At 43.0% G+C, this 14,732-nt stretch overlaps 2 protein-coding genes across 2 annotated transcripts; one reads left to right on the top strand and one right to left on the bottom strand.

The window, feature by feature from the left end:
• The first annotated feature begins 3,787 nt into the window (after nt 1-3,787).
• Nucleotides 3,788-8,929, top strand: LOC141021407 (UTP--glucose-1-phosphate uridylyltransferase-like). Its single transcript, XM_073497194.1, has 7 exons — nt 3,788-4,013; nt 4,131-4,193; nt 4,294-4,344; nt 4,423-4,491; nt 4,588-4,660; nt 4,739-4,869; nt 8,798-8,929. The coding sequence occupies exons 1-4, from the start codon at nt 3,915-3,917 to the stop codon at nt 4,480-4,482; spliced, it is 273 nt and encodes a 90-aa protein (XP_073353295.1). The 5' UTR covers nt 3,788-3,914; the 3' UTR covers nt 4,483-4,491; nt 4,588-4,660; nt 4,739-4,869; nt 8,798-8,929.
• Nucleotides 8,639-10,316, bottom strand: LOC109780812 (pollen allergen Phl p 1-like). Its single transcript, XM_020339396.4, has one exon. It carries the CDS (start codon nt 9,704-9,706, stop codon nt 8,900-8,902), a length of 807 nt encoding a protein of 268 aa, XP_020194985.1. The 5' UTR covers nt 9,707-10,316; the 3' UTR covers nt 8,639-8,899.
• Nucleotides 10,317-14,732: the final 4,416 nt, after the last annotated feature.

The raw sequence follows: 14,732 nt of genomic DNA, 5'->3' as shown, positions 1-14,732 counted from the left end.
CATCTTGATCTTGTGATCATCGACGACATCGGCAACATGCAACTCCAATTCCATCTTCTCCCCCTCAATTCTTTTCAATTTTTCTTTCAAATACTCGTTTTCTCTTTCAACTAAATTTAACCTCTCGACAATAGGGTCGGTTGGAATTTCCGGTTCACAAACCTCCTAGACAAAAATATCTATCTCAACTTGATGGGCATAATTTGTCATAAAAACGAAATGCAACAACTAGTTTTAAAAGAGAATATACCACATCCGAATCATAACAAGGACGAGGGTCGACGGGGACGGATATCAAAACCATGGCACTATGTATAACAAACAACATACGGGTAAGATAATTATACGAGTAACTATATATCCAAATCACACAAACATCAATTTGATAATGTAAAACATTCATGAACAAGCAGAGGCTCACCACAAGGTGGTGCCGGCGACGGAACGGTGCGGACGATCGACTGTGGTTACGACGGAGATTTAGAAGGCACTAAGTAAACCACACCTACATATGCAAACTAAGTGTTAGTTTTGACCACAAATTGCATATAAATCAAATACTAGCACATATATTTTCTACCAAATTACTAAACTCATAAATTAATCACTATACAAAGCATTGCAAGAGCTAATCTAGCAATGAGAGATGAAAGGACAAAGTTGCTAACCTTTGTGATCATTTGAATGGATGGGGGCCTTCAAATCTTGACAAATTTTGGGCAAAATGTGTGATGAGCTCGAGAGGAAGAGGGGAAGAACAGAGCGAGCTCGGGTGGACGAAGGGCTTATGTAGGATGACCTTTAGCACCGGTTCGTGCCATGAACCGGTACTAAAGGTGCTCGAGGGGCCCCGGACTGACAACATCCTGCCACCACTCACTTTAGTACCGGTCCGTGACACGAACCGGTGCTAAAGGTCGGCCACAAACCGGTACTAATGAAAGCAGCTGGCTAGCCGTTGGAACCGGCACTAACGCACACATTAGTGCCGGCTCAAAATCAAACCGGCACTAATGTGCTTGACATTTGACCCTTTTTCTACTAGTGTAGAGACTTGTGTGGTTAGTCAGGTCGTGGCCGACTCCCTCGCCAGGCTTCCGCTTGAAGGCTGCCGAGATACACGACGTGTACATGGTGGTAAGTGGCGAGAGCGTGTGTGAAGAAGTACACCCCTGTAGGGTTATAAATGATCTATTCGAATAGCCTTGTCCGCGGTAAAGGACTTCTGGGTTGCCTGTAGAGTTCATAGTTAACTTGAAGTAAATACTCTAAAATGCGCAAGATAAGTGTGAGTGCTATGGATGGCTTTCTCGTAGGGAGACGGGAGCGGATCCATAGTGGTGTATTGATATGGTAAATATATGGACTCGTGTGCGCCACCTCAAAAGAGTTACCAGCAGTCATAGTTTAGGATAGCCACTGAGTCAAAGCTGGCTTGCTGCAGTTAAACTCCTCCACCCCTTTGTTGATACCCGTGCATATGTAGCTAGTTCTGATGTAAGTCTTGCTGGGTACATTTGTACTCACGTTTGCTTAATTTATGTTTTTGCAGAGAGACTTCAGTCTCGCTAGTAGTTCCGCTTGGACTTCGACGTTTAGCTTGTTACCACAGCTACGATCTTGTACCCTTGGGAGGGTCTTGTAGATAGTCAGGCTTCTCAGCCTTTTCCTTTTGTAGTTGTCTGTACTCATACTTCAGTAAAGGAAAATGAAATTCATCAGTTCAGAGGTGGCTGATTGTGTTCGTCAGTTTGTAATACTTCGGCCGCTGTGTAATTATGTATCTTTTTTCTGACCGGAGCACAACCCGAGCTTATGAGCTTATGTCACTACGACCTTTGATTGTGATGATTTTATGTGTTTTGTTGTGTCGGCACGAAAGTTCAATGTTCAAACTTCCAACAGTTCGGTACATAAAAAGAACATGAGTCCACTCTGCAAAAAACACCAGTAGACGCAGAAAAACAAATTCGTTTTTGGGTTGACAATATAACAGATCAAAATTCAAAGAGTTCATACTCGTGAGGCGAGGAAGTTTTGGGGGCATTTAAAAAAAAGAGAAAAAGGTTCGCCAGTATACAAGCCAAAATTTCATATTTTAATTGTGTGGAAGTTTAAAAACAATGAAACACTATAAAAAATCGCCGTGAAAACGTTCAAGTTGCAAAAAGAGATAAGTCCTTGCGTTCATCATAAAAAAGTTAAAGTTCGAAAAGCACACACATAAGCATGTTCTCTAGAAAAAAAAAGTCCGCGGAGGTTCAACAAAATAAGCCAGGCAAGTTTGAAGATGACGACAACACTAGTTCAAATTAAAAAAAGCAAACTTAAAGTTTAAACCCAAAAAAAGATAAGTTCACCTTACTCATCGTTCAACTGAGGCCATTGGGAGGTTCGATGAACATAGTTTTGATAGTTCGGAAAACGACGGTCAGAAAAAAGATAGCTCGCTTTATAAAAAAACAGGTGCCAAAAGTTCAATTACTCTTCCCGTAAACGTTTGTACACTTGGTTTGGGGGAGTGCACATCTCGTTGAAAAAAAACGTGGGCAAGTTCATGGTAGAAAAACCATAAGTTCATAGAAAGTTCAAAGAAAAAACACAACACATTTAAAATGTTATTCAGTTCAGCTATATAAACCATGCAGGCTCGTTTAATGATGATACCATAAGTTCGGACAAGAAAATATATTTTAATTAAAACCATAAACATTCACTCCTATAAGTTCAAGGGCTCATCCGACGCAGTTAAAAATATCAGGTCCGTTCGTGCATGGAAAGTACATGTATTACGAGCATATAAGTTCAAAAAATTAAACAAGGTTAGTTCATCTATGGAATTCAATAAAGTTGTAAGAAAAAAAACATTTCTTGGGGAAGAAAATTCATCCAATTCAACTATAAAACCCATGCAAGTTCAGTGATGATGATACGTCGCAACACATTTTAAAACCAAAACCTAAAGTTTCACCTCTATAATCTCAAGTGCTCAACCCCTAAAACATTTCAGACTGTAAGAAGAAGCTCAGTACAAACACACATATAGATCAGTACGAGTACTCTGTTTTTCGGATAGGAAAACAACACGATAGGTCTGACCGTATTCAAAATTATTCTTAAATGGTTGTGAAATTTAGAAAATTTCAACATGACTAAGTTTCGCATTTTCGATAGCTTTTCAACGGTATATTATTTGCCACATTTCGACAAACTTTAAAAAAAATCGCATTCGAGACCAACTTTCATCATATTCGAATATGAATTTAAACAGTAAGGAATTAGAAAAACTTTATATATGAAAAAGTTGTGTATTTTTCATAGCTTTTCAACGCCGTATCATTTGCGTCAATCCGACAAACCGTTTGCAAAAATTCGCGAAAATACTTTTCGCCCTGAAGTTCACCGTTTTTCAAATTACTTTTAAATCACACATAATTTGAAAAAACATTCTATATATGGAAGATGCGGATTTTCACCAGCTTCCCAACGCCATCTCATATGCACAATTCCGCTAAACCGTTTGAAAATTAACTCCAAAATATGATTCACGTTTCCGGTTTTGAAAAAAAAACCGGCAAACTGGACCACCAACGCATGTGACTAGCCAGTATGCTGAGCCCATAGGCTTCCGCGCTTGCGCCTGCGGCAGACCTCGGCCCACGAGAGAAGGTTCCCACGAGCAGGACAGTGCGTAGCCCATAAAAAGTTCCTGGAAATTTGTTTTTGGCTTTTTTTCCGTTATATACCCGGTGTACCGTCATCCAGTCATTCTCCATCACCCGTCGCTCTCTCTCTCCCTCGTTATCCATCCGATCTAGATCCCACCGTCTTGCATTTGTGCAGGATGGCGGCACCGCGAGCTAGGGGAGCGCAGGAGGGGGAGTGGCGGCGTCTTCCAGGGCCGTCGTGGTAGCATGGAAGGGGACGAAATAGCCGTCGTGGCGGCGACGGAGGCTGAGGTGCTGGGGTCGGCGGAGGCGGAGACGGAGGAACACATCATGACCCAAATCGATGTAGGGGGTATCATGCACGATTCATCCATTGCCCCTTTTTTTTCGAGATCAAAAGCAAATTCGGCAGTTCTACCTTAATTTTTAAGATTGCATCCAGTGATACTGTTTCTTTTGCAGTCCCTGAACAAGAAGTGCGGCAGCAATGTGCCGCTGCTCCTGACCCATGAGGACACATTGAAGGTAGATTAATTACCATCATCCAAATCACTCCTGACATTGCCGATTGGGAGCCTGTTTTGAAAAAAACAATCCCTCGTTATGCTGATTCATACATTTGCAGATTGTCGAGAAATACGCCAATTCAAACATCCAAATCCATACGTTTAGCCAGGTATGTCAAGCCATATCCTGCTTTGTTGTTTCAATCAGGTATGCTCATGACCTTTACCAATTCGGTTCTGATATGCAGAGCCAATATCCTCGTGTTGTGACGGATGAGTTCTTGCCATGGCCTTCCAGGGACCGTTAAGGACGGCTGGTAAAACATTCACGCATCGCCTGATCAGCAAATTCTTGTCTAACAATAATCACGATTTAATTTTAACCACCTCTTCTTCATTACACAAATGTGAAGGTACCCTCCTAGCCATGTTGACATCTTCCCATCCCCGATGAACAGCGCCAAGCTCGATTTACTACTCTCACAGGTTTGCAATCATCTAGGGAGAAAGCTTTCATCACAAATTTCCATGCACGTAACGATATTATTTTTTACACTATTGCAGCGAAAAGAATATGTTTTCATCGCAAATTCAGATAACCTGGGCTCTATAATTGACATGAGTATGCTTATGTACGCACTATATGTGTTACTATTCATCACCCAGGGTGCAGAATACGTTATTCTTCATCCGAGGTAATCTTACGATCACTTCATAGATAAATTACATTTGAAATACAAATAGTTACATTCATATTGATTTACTGCATAAAATTTGGCATAACAAAAAAATATAGGTCAAAAATTGTATTTTATGTATATTTTACACTATGTTTTTACATTTGTAATTTTACGTGACATAAAATATTTTTTACAACGATTATAGGTTTTCTTACGTTCTCTTTTTATGTCTAAAATAAGAAAAAAAATTACGAAACGTAAAATTACGGTGCATAGATGTTAAAATAGAGGTGGGTGAAGAATAACTATTCCTCACCCAGGGTAACACATATATATCCTTGCCTCTCCATCATTGGATCGTGTTTACCGGCTGATCTGGAAACCAATATAAATGTATCAATTGCTACTTAATATGGCAGGTTTTAATTCGTGGACCATCCCATGCATGCATGTAACGTGATAGAAAGGCACGGTATTAAGATGTCATAGGAAATAAAAGTTGATATTTATTACTTCCTTATATAGCATCTATTCCTCCCTTGTATAACAGATCAAATTAGGAGTGGTACGTATGACGCATTCATTGGATATATACGAACCCTGCGAATGTACATTGTTTTGTTAGTAGGTATTACTTATCCGTATTAGATTGTTAGGAAACAAAATAAAATGTAATAGTTTAAAAATAAATTATTGGGCATATACGTACCCGCATATGAACATAATTATGTTAGTAGGTATTAGATACCCTTATTAGATAGTTAGGAAACAAAAACATGTACAAAATTTCGTTAATAGGTATTAGATACTCGTGTTAAATAGTTAGAAAACAAAAATAGAATGTAATATTTCAGAAAATAATTTACTGAGTATATATACCCACGTATGTGCATAATTTCGTCAGTAAGTATTAGATACCCGTATTAGATAGTTAGGAAACAAAAACAATTACAAAATTTCGTTAATAGGTATTAGATACTCATATTAAATAGTTAGAAAACAAAAATAGAATGTAATATTTCAGAAAATAATTTATTGAGTATATATACCCACGTATGTACATAATTTCGTTAGTAAGTATTAGATGCCCGTATTAGATAGTTAAGAAATAAAAATACGCATATTAGATACCCGTAGTTGTTCAGAAAAATAATCAAACATCAATACGATTTATTGTATGGCAAATCTTGCATGTCTAATAGTGAAAAACAGAAATAAAAATGAAGTATGGAAAGTCTTGCATTAAGAATAGTTAGGAAACAAATCAAAGTCATTATGCAGCGATACATACCTAAAACAGTCAAAGTGTCTGGGCACCTAGGTGTCCAGATAATTTATCCATTGCAAGTGTAGTGGATTTCAATTCTTTATTGTCCATTACTGGCTCCTTTTTCTATACATGTAAAATTTGACATGCCTTATGCTTATATATGCAATCAGTAAAAATAAATAAATGCCCGTGGCGACGCACGGGCACTCTACTAGTAGTATGCTAAGTTGCTAATATAATCATATTATTTTCTAGCCATGTTAATAATTCATTAAATTAGTTTGTTTTTGTGTATATTTCTCTATGATTCAAAGGGTCTAAGTTCCGGTCAGCGCCCACTTTTGTTTCTATATCCGCTCTGTATTCGCTTTGTGTCCGTTTCCGGTAGTATCTGCTTTTATATTCATTTTCGGGGTTTCTGTATTCGTTTCCACTTCTGCAAAAAAAATATTAAAAACAAATGTGCTAGCGCTCAGTTCCATCCGTTTTCATCCCTAGTCATCAGCATTTTTTGAATCGTACTTACATTTCTTAAAGTTGTGTGAACATTTTATAGACTGCATGAATATTTTTTATTCCTGCCATGCATGCATTTCAAAATTGAAGTAATTAATATTGGAATATATGTATTTAGATACTTTAAAATATAATTAAAATTACAAAAAATGAAAAACAAACAAACAAAGAAACTGAGAGAATGAAAAAACAAACATGCAACTGAGCCGGCCCACTAGGTTGTTCCTTGAGGCGCCACGGCGGTAGGTCTGATAGCAAGGGAGCTATAGTGCTGCCCCATTTTCCCGGTGTGGCAATACAGTTTTTGAGAACACGTAAAGATACAGTTTTTGAGAAGAAAAATGAATAACGGGCTACTTGGAGCCCAGTCGCAACCATCTTTCAAGGGGTTTTTGAAATAAAGAAAAACATAGTTATTGTGTATATAAAAATTCCTATTGAAATATCTTTATAATCATGATGGAAGTTTTGGTACATCAAAACAACAAGGCGGGTATCCAACTAGCACAAATGCTCACGCGTCGCAACGAAAAAATTAAGTATATTTAAATTTAATGAATATCGTATGTGCAAGCACACTGCCTCATGTTGCACTACAAAGAAAACGCTAGATACCCCTAAAAAAAGGGTAGATATTTCGTTCACGAAATTGCCCACCAAGACAGCATCCAGATGGTGCCACACACCAAGGTTTATCAGCTGCTCATTTATCACCCATCACCTTTTAATCGGGCCCATTCCTCCAATTTTACCATGGATAATTTCTTCCAAACGATGTTGTCACATTGTGCAACCTTTAATCGGGTCTTTTCCACTCCACCAATTTAATGTATGGATAATTTCTTTCAGTGGTGTTGGCTCTTTGCACAACCTTCAACAGGGAGCCTTTTCCATTTCCCCAATGTAATGCATGGTTAATTTCTGTCAACGGTGTTGGCTCATTACACAATCTTTAATTGGGCCTTTCCCAGCTCTGCTTGTGGCTCTCAAGGGATAAATTAGATCATGGCCTCACCCTCTACTTATTAGTTCTCAAGACGGCTTGTTGATACCCTAGATAACTTGGGGACATATATAAAATGGTGGAATGCTGGATAAAAAATGAGGTGGGACTATTTAACGGACGAACGAACATGAAAAAAAGATTGTAAGATTGATGTATGCTACCCTAGTTGGTGAAGGCGGGCAATGAGCTAAAATACAGCATCACCTAGTTTTTCTTTAAAAAAAGTTGTGACAAGTATGTAAAGGAACAACATCCCGTATTAGAATAGGCAAGGTGGTAATATTTTAAGTGGACAACAAATCCTTATTCGTGGATAACAAATCCTTATTCTATCACAACTACAGACTTTGCTCAGGTGGTTGCAGCCGATAGTGTTATTAGTTCGAGTAAATAATTTTCCCCGTATAAGAACCAACGAGGTTGGCCTATTTTAATTAGGTAAAAAATCTTGTTTCAATCATAAGGATAAGCTTCCTCAGGTGGTTGCAGCCCACGGTACACTGATGAGTTCGCGAGTTTGAATCCTTGCACGAAAGAATGACCTTTTTGCTGCTCTCAGACCGACAGATGAAGGGGACAGCGAATAAACTTCTTTTATCCGAGGCCCGATAACATCAGTGTGGCGTCCAGCCGAGCCCCAATAACAACAGCGCTATTATTATTATTATTAAAAAATGTATGTATGTGTGGAGGAAAATATGCATGGGTAAACGAAAATTTCGTACAAACACACTGTCCTTTATTAGTAGGTACTCCCTCCGTTCCATAATGTAGTGTCTATAGATTTTTGCAAAAGTCAAGCATTACAAACTTTGACCGTACTTATAATGAAAAGTAGGTACAGCTAGAATACCAAATGCACATCATTGGATACATTATGAGTTATATTTTCAGAATGTACATGTTTGGTATTCTAGATGTAAACAATTTTCTCTATACACTTGGTCAAAGTTGGCAAAGTTTGACTTTTACAAAAATTTATAGGCACTATATTGTGGAATGGAGGGAGTATGGATTATTGGTTGGTTGTAAGGTTACACCCAGAACTTGTTGCACCACACATGTTCTGGACCTCAAATTAGGAGTTGTCCACGCTCTTTCCCTAGAGTAAATGAATGAATAAGTATACTCACGCTCTCATCATATCGTAGGTATGATATATGTCCGGCTGGTTTATTCTTCTTTACGAGCCAGAAGGAGTTAATTAATTAAGCTGGCCGCGGGAAGGTTTGGCATCATCATCATCATCAGCTTCAGTAGCCGCCCTTGGCCTCGTAGGAGGTGTCGGGCTTCCAGCCCTTGGGGATGACGTCCTCGACGGTCGTCTTGGTGCCGCCCTCGGTGGTGTAGCGGACGGAGAAGGGGCCGATGAGCTTGTGGGGGGTGTCGATCCTCCACACGGCTCCCCACGACTCGTTGAGCTCGGTCCACTTGTCCTCGCCCTTCTGCTTGATGTCCACGCCCACCACGTCGCCGTCGCCTTGGAGGAACTTGATCACCAGCGCCAGGTAGTTTTCGTTGGAGGACTTCTCCACGTGGAAGTTCACCTTGGTGCCCGGCGGGTACTTGCACTTGACGCGCCGGAACTTGATCTCCACCTCGCCGGCGTCGCGCAGCTTCTGCTCCTCGCCCTTCTTGGCCATGGAGCCGAAGGCGTGGCCGGAGAGGTCGAAGTGGTAGGGGGCGATGGGCTCCTCGTTCTTGTCGGTGATGGTGACGATGGTGGGCTTGCCGGAGCAGGCCTCGGGCTTGGTGCACTTGAGCTCGAAGCAGGAGCCGCAGCCGCGGCCGTCCTTGAAGATGGGGATGTTGCCGCAGGAGGTCATGCCGTGGAAGGGGGCCTTGTCCACCTCCTTGTACCCGCAGGCGCCGCCGTTGTCCTTGGGCCCGGCGCCCGTCGGCTTGCCGTACCACGTGGTCTTGGCGTCCAGCCACTTGTTGCCGTAGCTCGCAGGCGACGCCGTGATGTTGGGGCCCGGGGGAACCTTGGCGATGCCGTGCGCGCCCCACACGACCGCGGCCAACACCGCCGCAACCAGCAGCACCGACGAGGAAGCCATCTTGAGTTAATTTGGTAGGTCTTGGTTTTTCTGTCGCTGCTGTGTATGTGCTATCGATGGGTGGTTTTTTATAGGAGAAAGCCCGATCAACAGGGAGCGAGCAAACCGGGACGTCGCTCCGGCCATGTCGGTGGGCTGGCCGTGAGCGCGGGGAGAGCTTGTCCGTGCATGCATACGCCGCTCGCCATCATCGTCGGAGGTGCATCTTCTTGCGGACCAAAGCCACCTATGTTTAGAATGTCTGAACCATTTGTGTGCATGGTGAAGGTGCAAGTTATCAAAAGGACATCAAGTATGGTGCTGTCAACTTCAACTCTGTTATCTTCAAGCACATTCGTCGGCAGTTTAACGTCCTTCTGTTGACACCCGATTTTGGCACGATACAAAACACAATTAAGATGGCCTCAAATGAAAAGGTTTTCAACACAGAAAAGTTTTGCATCGTCGAATGGAACAACTTTGATGTTTGTGTCATCGCCACCCGACCTCATCTTAATGGCCAAAATTGTGTTCAAAGTTGTAATATTTATGTTCAAATCATTGTTCGGCCAATTATACCTCCAAGACGACCTCGGATGGAGGAACATGGATTGTCTTCGTCTCGTCCAGGCGATCGATTTTGATATGTAAATCCTCCCAATCCAACTTCGTATGCAAAAGTTAGAGGCAGCACTTTGCGGACCGGTGCTGAGTGAAAAAGTGACACGAGGGACCAGACACCCACCTAGGTGATGTCTCATGGGTCGTGTGAGCTATTCGGCCTTTGCCGGCCGAATGAAGCTTGCCAGCGAAAAGCTTGTCGGCCGAGTGAAAAGCTTTCCGGCGTGAAAAATTTGCCCGTGTGGAAAGCTTGTCAGCCAAGTGAAAAGCTTGCCGGCGTGGAAAGCTTGCCGGCATGGAAAGTTTTCCGACGCAAAAGCTTGCCGGCCGAGTGAAAATCTTGCCAGCGTGAAAAATTTGCCCATGTGGAAAGCTTGTCGGCGTTAAAAGCTTGTCTACCAAGTGGAAATCTTGTCGGCATGGAAAGCTTTCCGGCGCAAAAGCTTGCCGGCCGAGTGAAAAGCTTGCTGGCAAAAAGCTTGCCGGCCAAGTGGTAATGTCAAGGTCAATCCAACCAGAAGCTGAAGATGGCCCGAAAAGATTTTCTAGATGTCCACGGATGAAAAAGTGTTGTACACGGAATTTGTGTTTATCATCGAAATGGTCAACTTTACTTTTGGAGTCATCATCATCAGAGATAGTATACAGATGGAAGGTCAGACAGCCAAGAAAGCTGCATGACCGAGTCTGGCTGGAAGATGGCCCCGTAGGGTATTGAAGATTGCCTTTTTGAAAAAGTGGTCAATAGGAGAGCTGTTCGTCTCGTTGAAACGGTTAAAATTTGCTTTTTGGCGCATCTTTATCTAAGATCGTTTGTGTCCTGTGAGACCAAAAAACAAACTGTTGTCTCAAACTTGTCTAAATCCGAGTTCGGTTAATTTTGGAAAGATTTGGACGTGATTTGGAGTCCTTTTCTTGTATGGGAAGTCCAGGTGCCTCTTATCTATGTTGGGAGTGACAACCAATTGGAACAACACACAATCGAACAAATCAATCTACTACTTTTTGGTGTTCATCTACTTTTTCACCCTCTCCCTTGTATCTTCTTCTCGTTCTTCGTCCATCTTCAAGATTGGAGGCAGCGAATCCACGAGGTCCTAGGGGCGGATAGGCCGACCTAGGGCAGCCTATAGCCACTGCGCGCTCTGATGGGGTCCCTCCCGGGCGTCTAGGGTTTCGGGTCTACAAAAGCACCCGACGGATTTCTTGCGTACCATGCTTCCGGCCGGTCTCCTCCGACGTGAGCTGCAGTGCGTCACCCCCGGCGTCGAGGGTACACGCTGACATGTTCGTGTGCGAACACCATCAACTCACCTGCGAACCCTGGCCGTCTCGGCCTCCTCCTTATCCGGCAATCGAAGCACGCGAGTGGAAGGGGCCTTTACGGGCTCACGTGGTGAGGCTCCTGCTTTCAGTGAGGGAATGACCACTTCAATAGATGAGTGCCTCCTTTCCGAGGCTTGCGATTAGATTCACGTCTGCGATGCCTGAGGAGCGTCTTCTCTGGATTCCAAGGAGGGTCACATAGACGAGGACCGTATTTGTGATGTTTTGTAAATGCACATGGTTTAGTTGTAATTTTTTTGAAGTAAGAGTATCGATTTCACAGGAAGCACACGAGGTGTCTTTCACTCTTATAGAGGGATACTGCTATGTGCCCACAAGATGAACAAGGTCCAAAGCAAAAACGGCTGCGAAGGTTGAAATATTGTGAGTGTTTGATGACTAAAATTAAAAGTGCAACAATAAAGTAAAAGGAACAAGAGAGCAACGGAAACGTTGAAATCAACAATAGGGAAACGTTTTCAGGGACCTGGATTCACCACAAGTATGTGCCTAATGTAGTTATGTGAATGCATAATTCTAGGTGCAGATCACTAAACCACCTCACATGTTTCTATAAGTGGACATAGCCTGCTAGAACATACATGCATACAACATAGCTACATATAAAACACGCCATCAACGTTCCTCTCCACATTCAGGTTACCAGAACCATGACTAAGGGTCTCCACGTGGATGCGGACAATGGGTTGTCTCTACTATTCCCCTATCAATTGCTCTGGGGAGGATGGGAAGTATTAACTATCACCTTTGTACTTGCACAACCCACCATCACAATGACAATAATATCCTTCATGTCTGTAGGGCAATTTGTTGAGTGGTCGACTTCACAGAGCATCGAGAACAACATAAACATACAAAAGAGGATTTGTGTCCTATCGGCGTTCAACACCTAAATATACTAGGGTTCCTCCATGTCCCCGAGAACAAGAGGTTTAATGATACATAGAGACAACAAACATCATGAAATAATCATGGCAATCATGGATTATCAATCAATGGAATACGCGTAGGAATCCGCCACGATTTTTGGTAATATAAAGAGATGAATAGAGGGGTGGTGATGGTGATGATGACGGAGTCTCCATGATCGGGATGATGGCGTGGTGGAGCCCTTCTATTGATCACCGCCCCCTTTGGATTCCTTCCGGAGGCTACGGTTCTTGGTTCGGGCACATGTTTCGCTGTAGCTCTCCTCGGTGATCCGAAGACACTGGGATAAACTAGTCCACCAGGGGGTGCCGGCGCCGCATGGTACGAGCACTAGTACGAGCGGGCGCACTCATACCAGGTACGTCTTTGCCTCTGGAAGCTCGTTTGCGGCTGCTTCTTCTCCCACTTGGTAGCCGCATCATTAGTTAGGCCAATGGACATTTTGTGAAACAACCTACATGTTGGTGTTAGCTAGAGAGAGTGATTTCCAGAAGGAGAACATCACACACGTCATAGTGAGTGTGAGGGCGTGGAGAGGTGCCATAACCCAATTCCGCTCTGGTCGCCGCCACTTGAGGTTGTGGCTCAGCTTGGGAGACGACATTGGCTGGTGTGGTGCAAACCCGAGAGACAACCAGGAGCCTCAGACACTACAAAAAAATACACTTCCGTGATGATACGTGTTTGTCATAGTAGGTCACGTTTTCTGTCATGCATGTACATACATGACGATTTTATGACAGAATCAAAATAGTCATACATGTGCTGTCGTAGAAGTGTTCCATGACATTACCAAAATTATCATCACGGAAGTGTCCACTTCCATGACGATAAATGACGCGTCATGGAAGTGCTTTCGTCAAGGGTGACCGACACGTGGCATCCACCGTAACGGGTCGCCGTTAAGCTATTGGGTCCGGTTTTGGATCCGATAACCCGCTAACAGCCCGGACCAATGAGGATTTTCCACATGTAAATTTCTCATTGGCCAGAGGAAACACGTGTTGGCTCACCGTTGGGGCAGATGTCATTCATTCATTGGACACGAGGCGCCTATGATATGTCGACACATGGCACGGCCCAATAGAGGCCCATTCTGGTGAAAAGGTCGACCCGTTTGACTTGGTCAAAACGTAACGGGCCGGCCCACGGAAAGCCTGTTAACGACCTGTTTGTATATAGCCCATTTATGGCCCGCTAATTCACGACCCATTACGGTCTATCGGAATTAAGCCCTGTAGCTTCATCTGGGCTGTCCAATATGATTCCAGCCCGTTGTAACTTCTGGCCCATGTATGGCCCATAATGTCTTTCGGCCCATACGAGGCCATTTGTAACTCTTGTCCATTAACGACCCGTGGTGAATCTGGTCCGCAATGAACAGTGTACCGATTTATACCCATTAACGGCCCATTATTCCATTGGGCCGTTTCCAACCCGTGTTATCTTTCGGCCTTCTCAGGACCCATTTATTCTTGGGCTCATTTCCAGCATTTGGTTACTTACGGCCCGTTACTGGCCTTTTCTGCTCGTGGGACAAATTCAGCACGTGGTTACAATCGGCCCGTTAATCCGTTGGGCCGTTTTCATAGCATCATCAAACACGGCCGATTAACGACGGCCCGTTATTGTCGGCCCATGAACGGACGATTTCAAATCTAGCCCGTTTACGACCCATAATGCGGTCTTTTATTGGCCCATTTTTGGTCGATTGATCATACGGCCCGTAGAAGGCCCATTGATGCTACGTCCCGTAGAAGGCAAATTGTTTCTACGGCCCGTAGAAGGCCCATTGTTTCTACGGCCCGTAGGAGGCCCATGGTAACTATAGTAAATATGTAGCCCATGGTTATTGTGGCCTAGTTTTAAAAAATAGGTTATTGCCGCCACTAGCAAACCGCGGAAAAAGAACTGCACTGACTACAAGCAAACAAATAAACAAGACAACAAGGAAATAAATAAGCAAGCAACTTATGCTAGGCTATCACGGCTATTACACATATTACATCCACTGGGCATCAAAGTTCGCCACCAGTGCAAATATAGGGAACAAAGCAGCATATCATATACACTGGTTGTCAAAGTTGGCAACCAGTACAAATAAACGCCGCAGCAAAACAAGTCCAGAACTAAAACCACTTTAGAAGAG

Source organism: Aegilops tauschii, chromosome 4 (assembly GCF_002575655.3).
Source record: "Aegilops tauschii subsp. strangulata cultivar AL8/78 chromosome 4, Aet v6.0, whole genome shotgun sequence".
NCBI lineage: Eukaryota > Viridiplantae > Streptophyta > Magnoliopsida > Poales > Poaceae > Aegilops > Aegilops tauschii.
The sequence above is the reverse complement of the archived record's forward strand: the minus strand, read 5'-3'. Positions and strand labels throughout refer to the sequence as shown.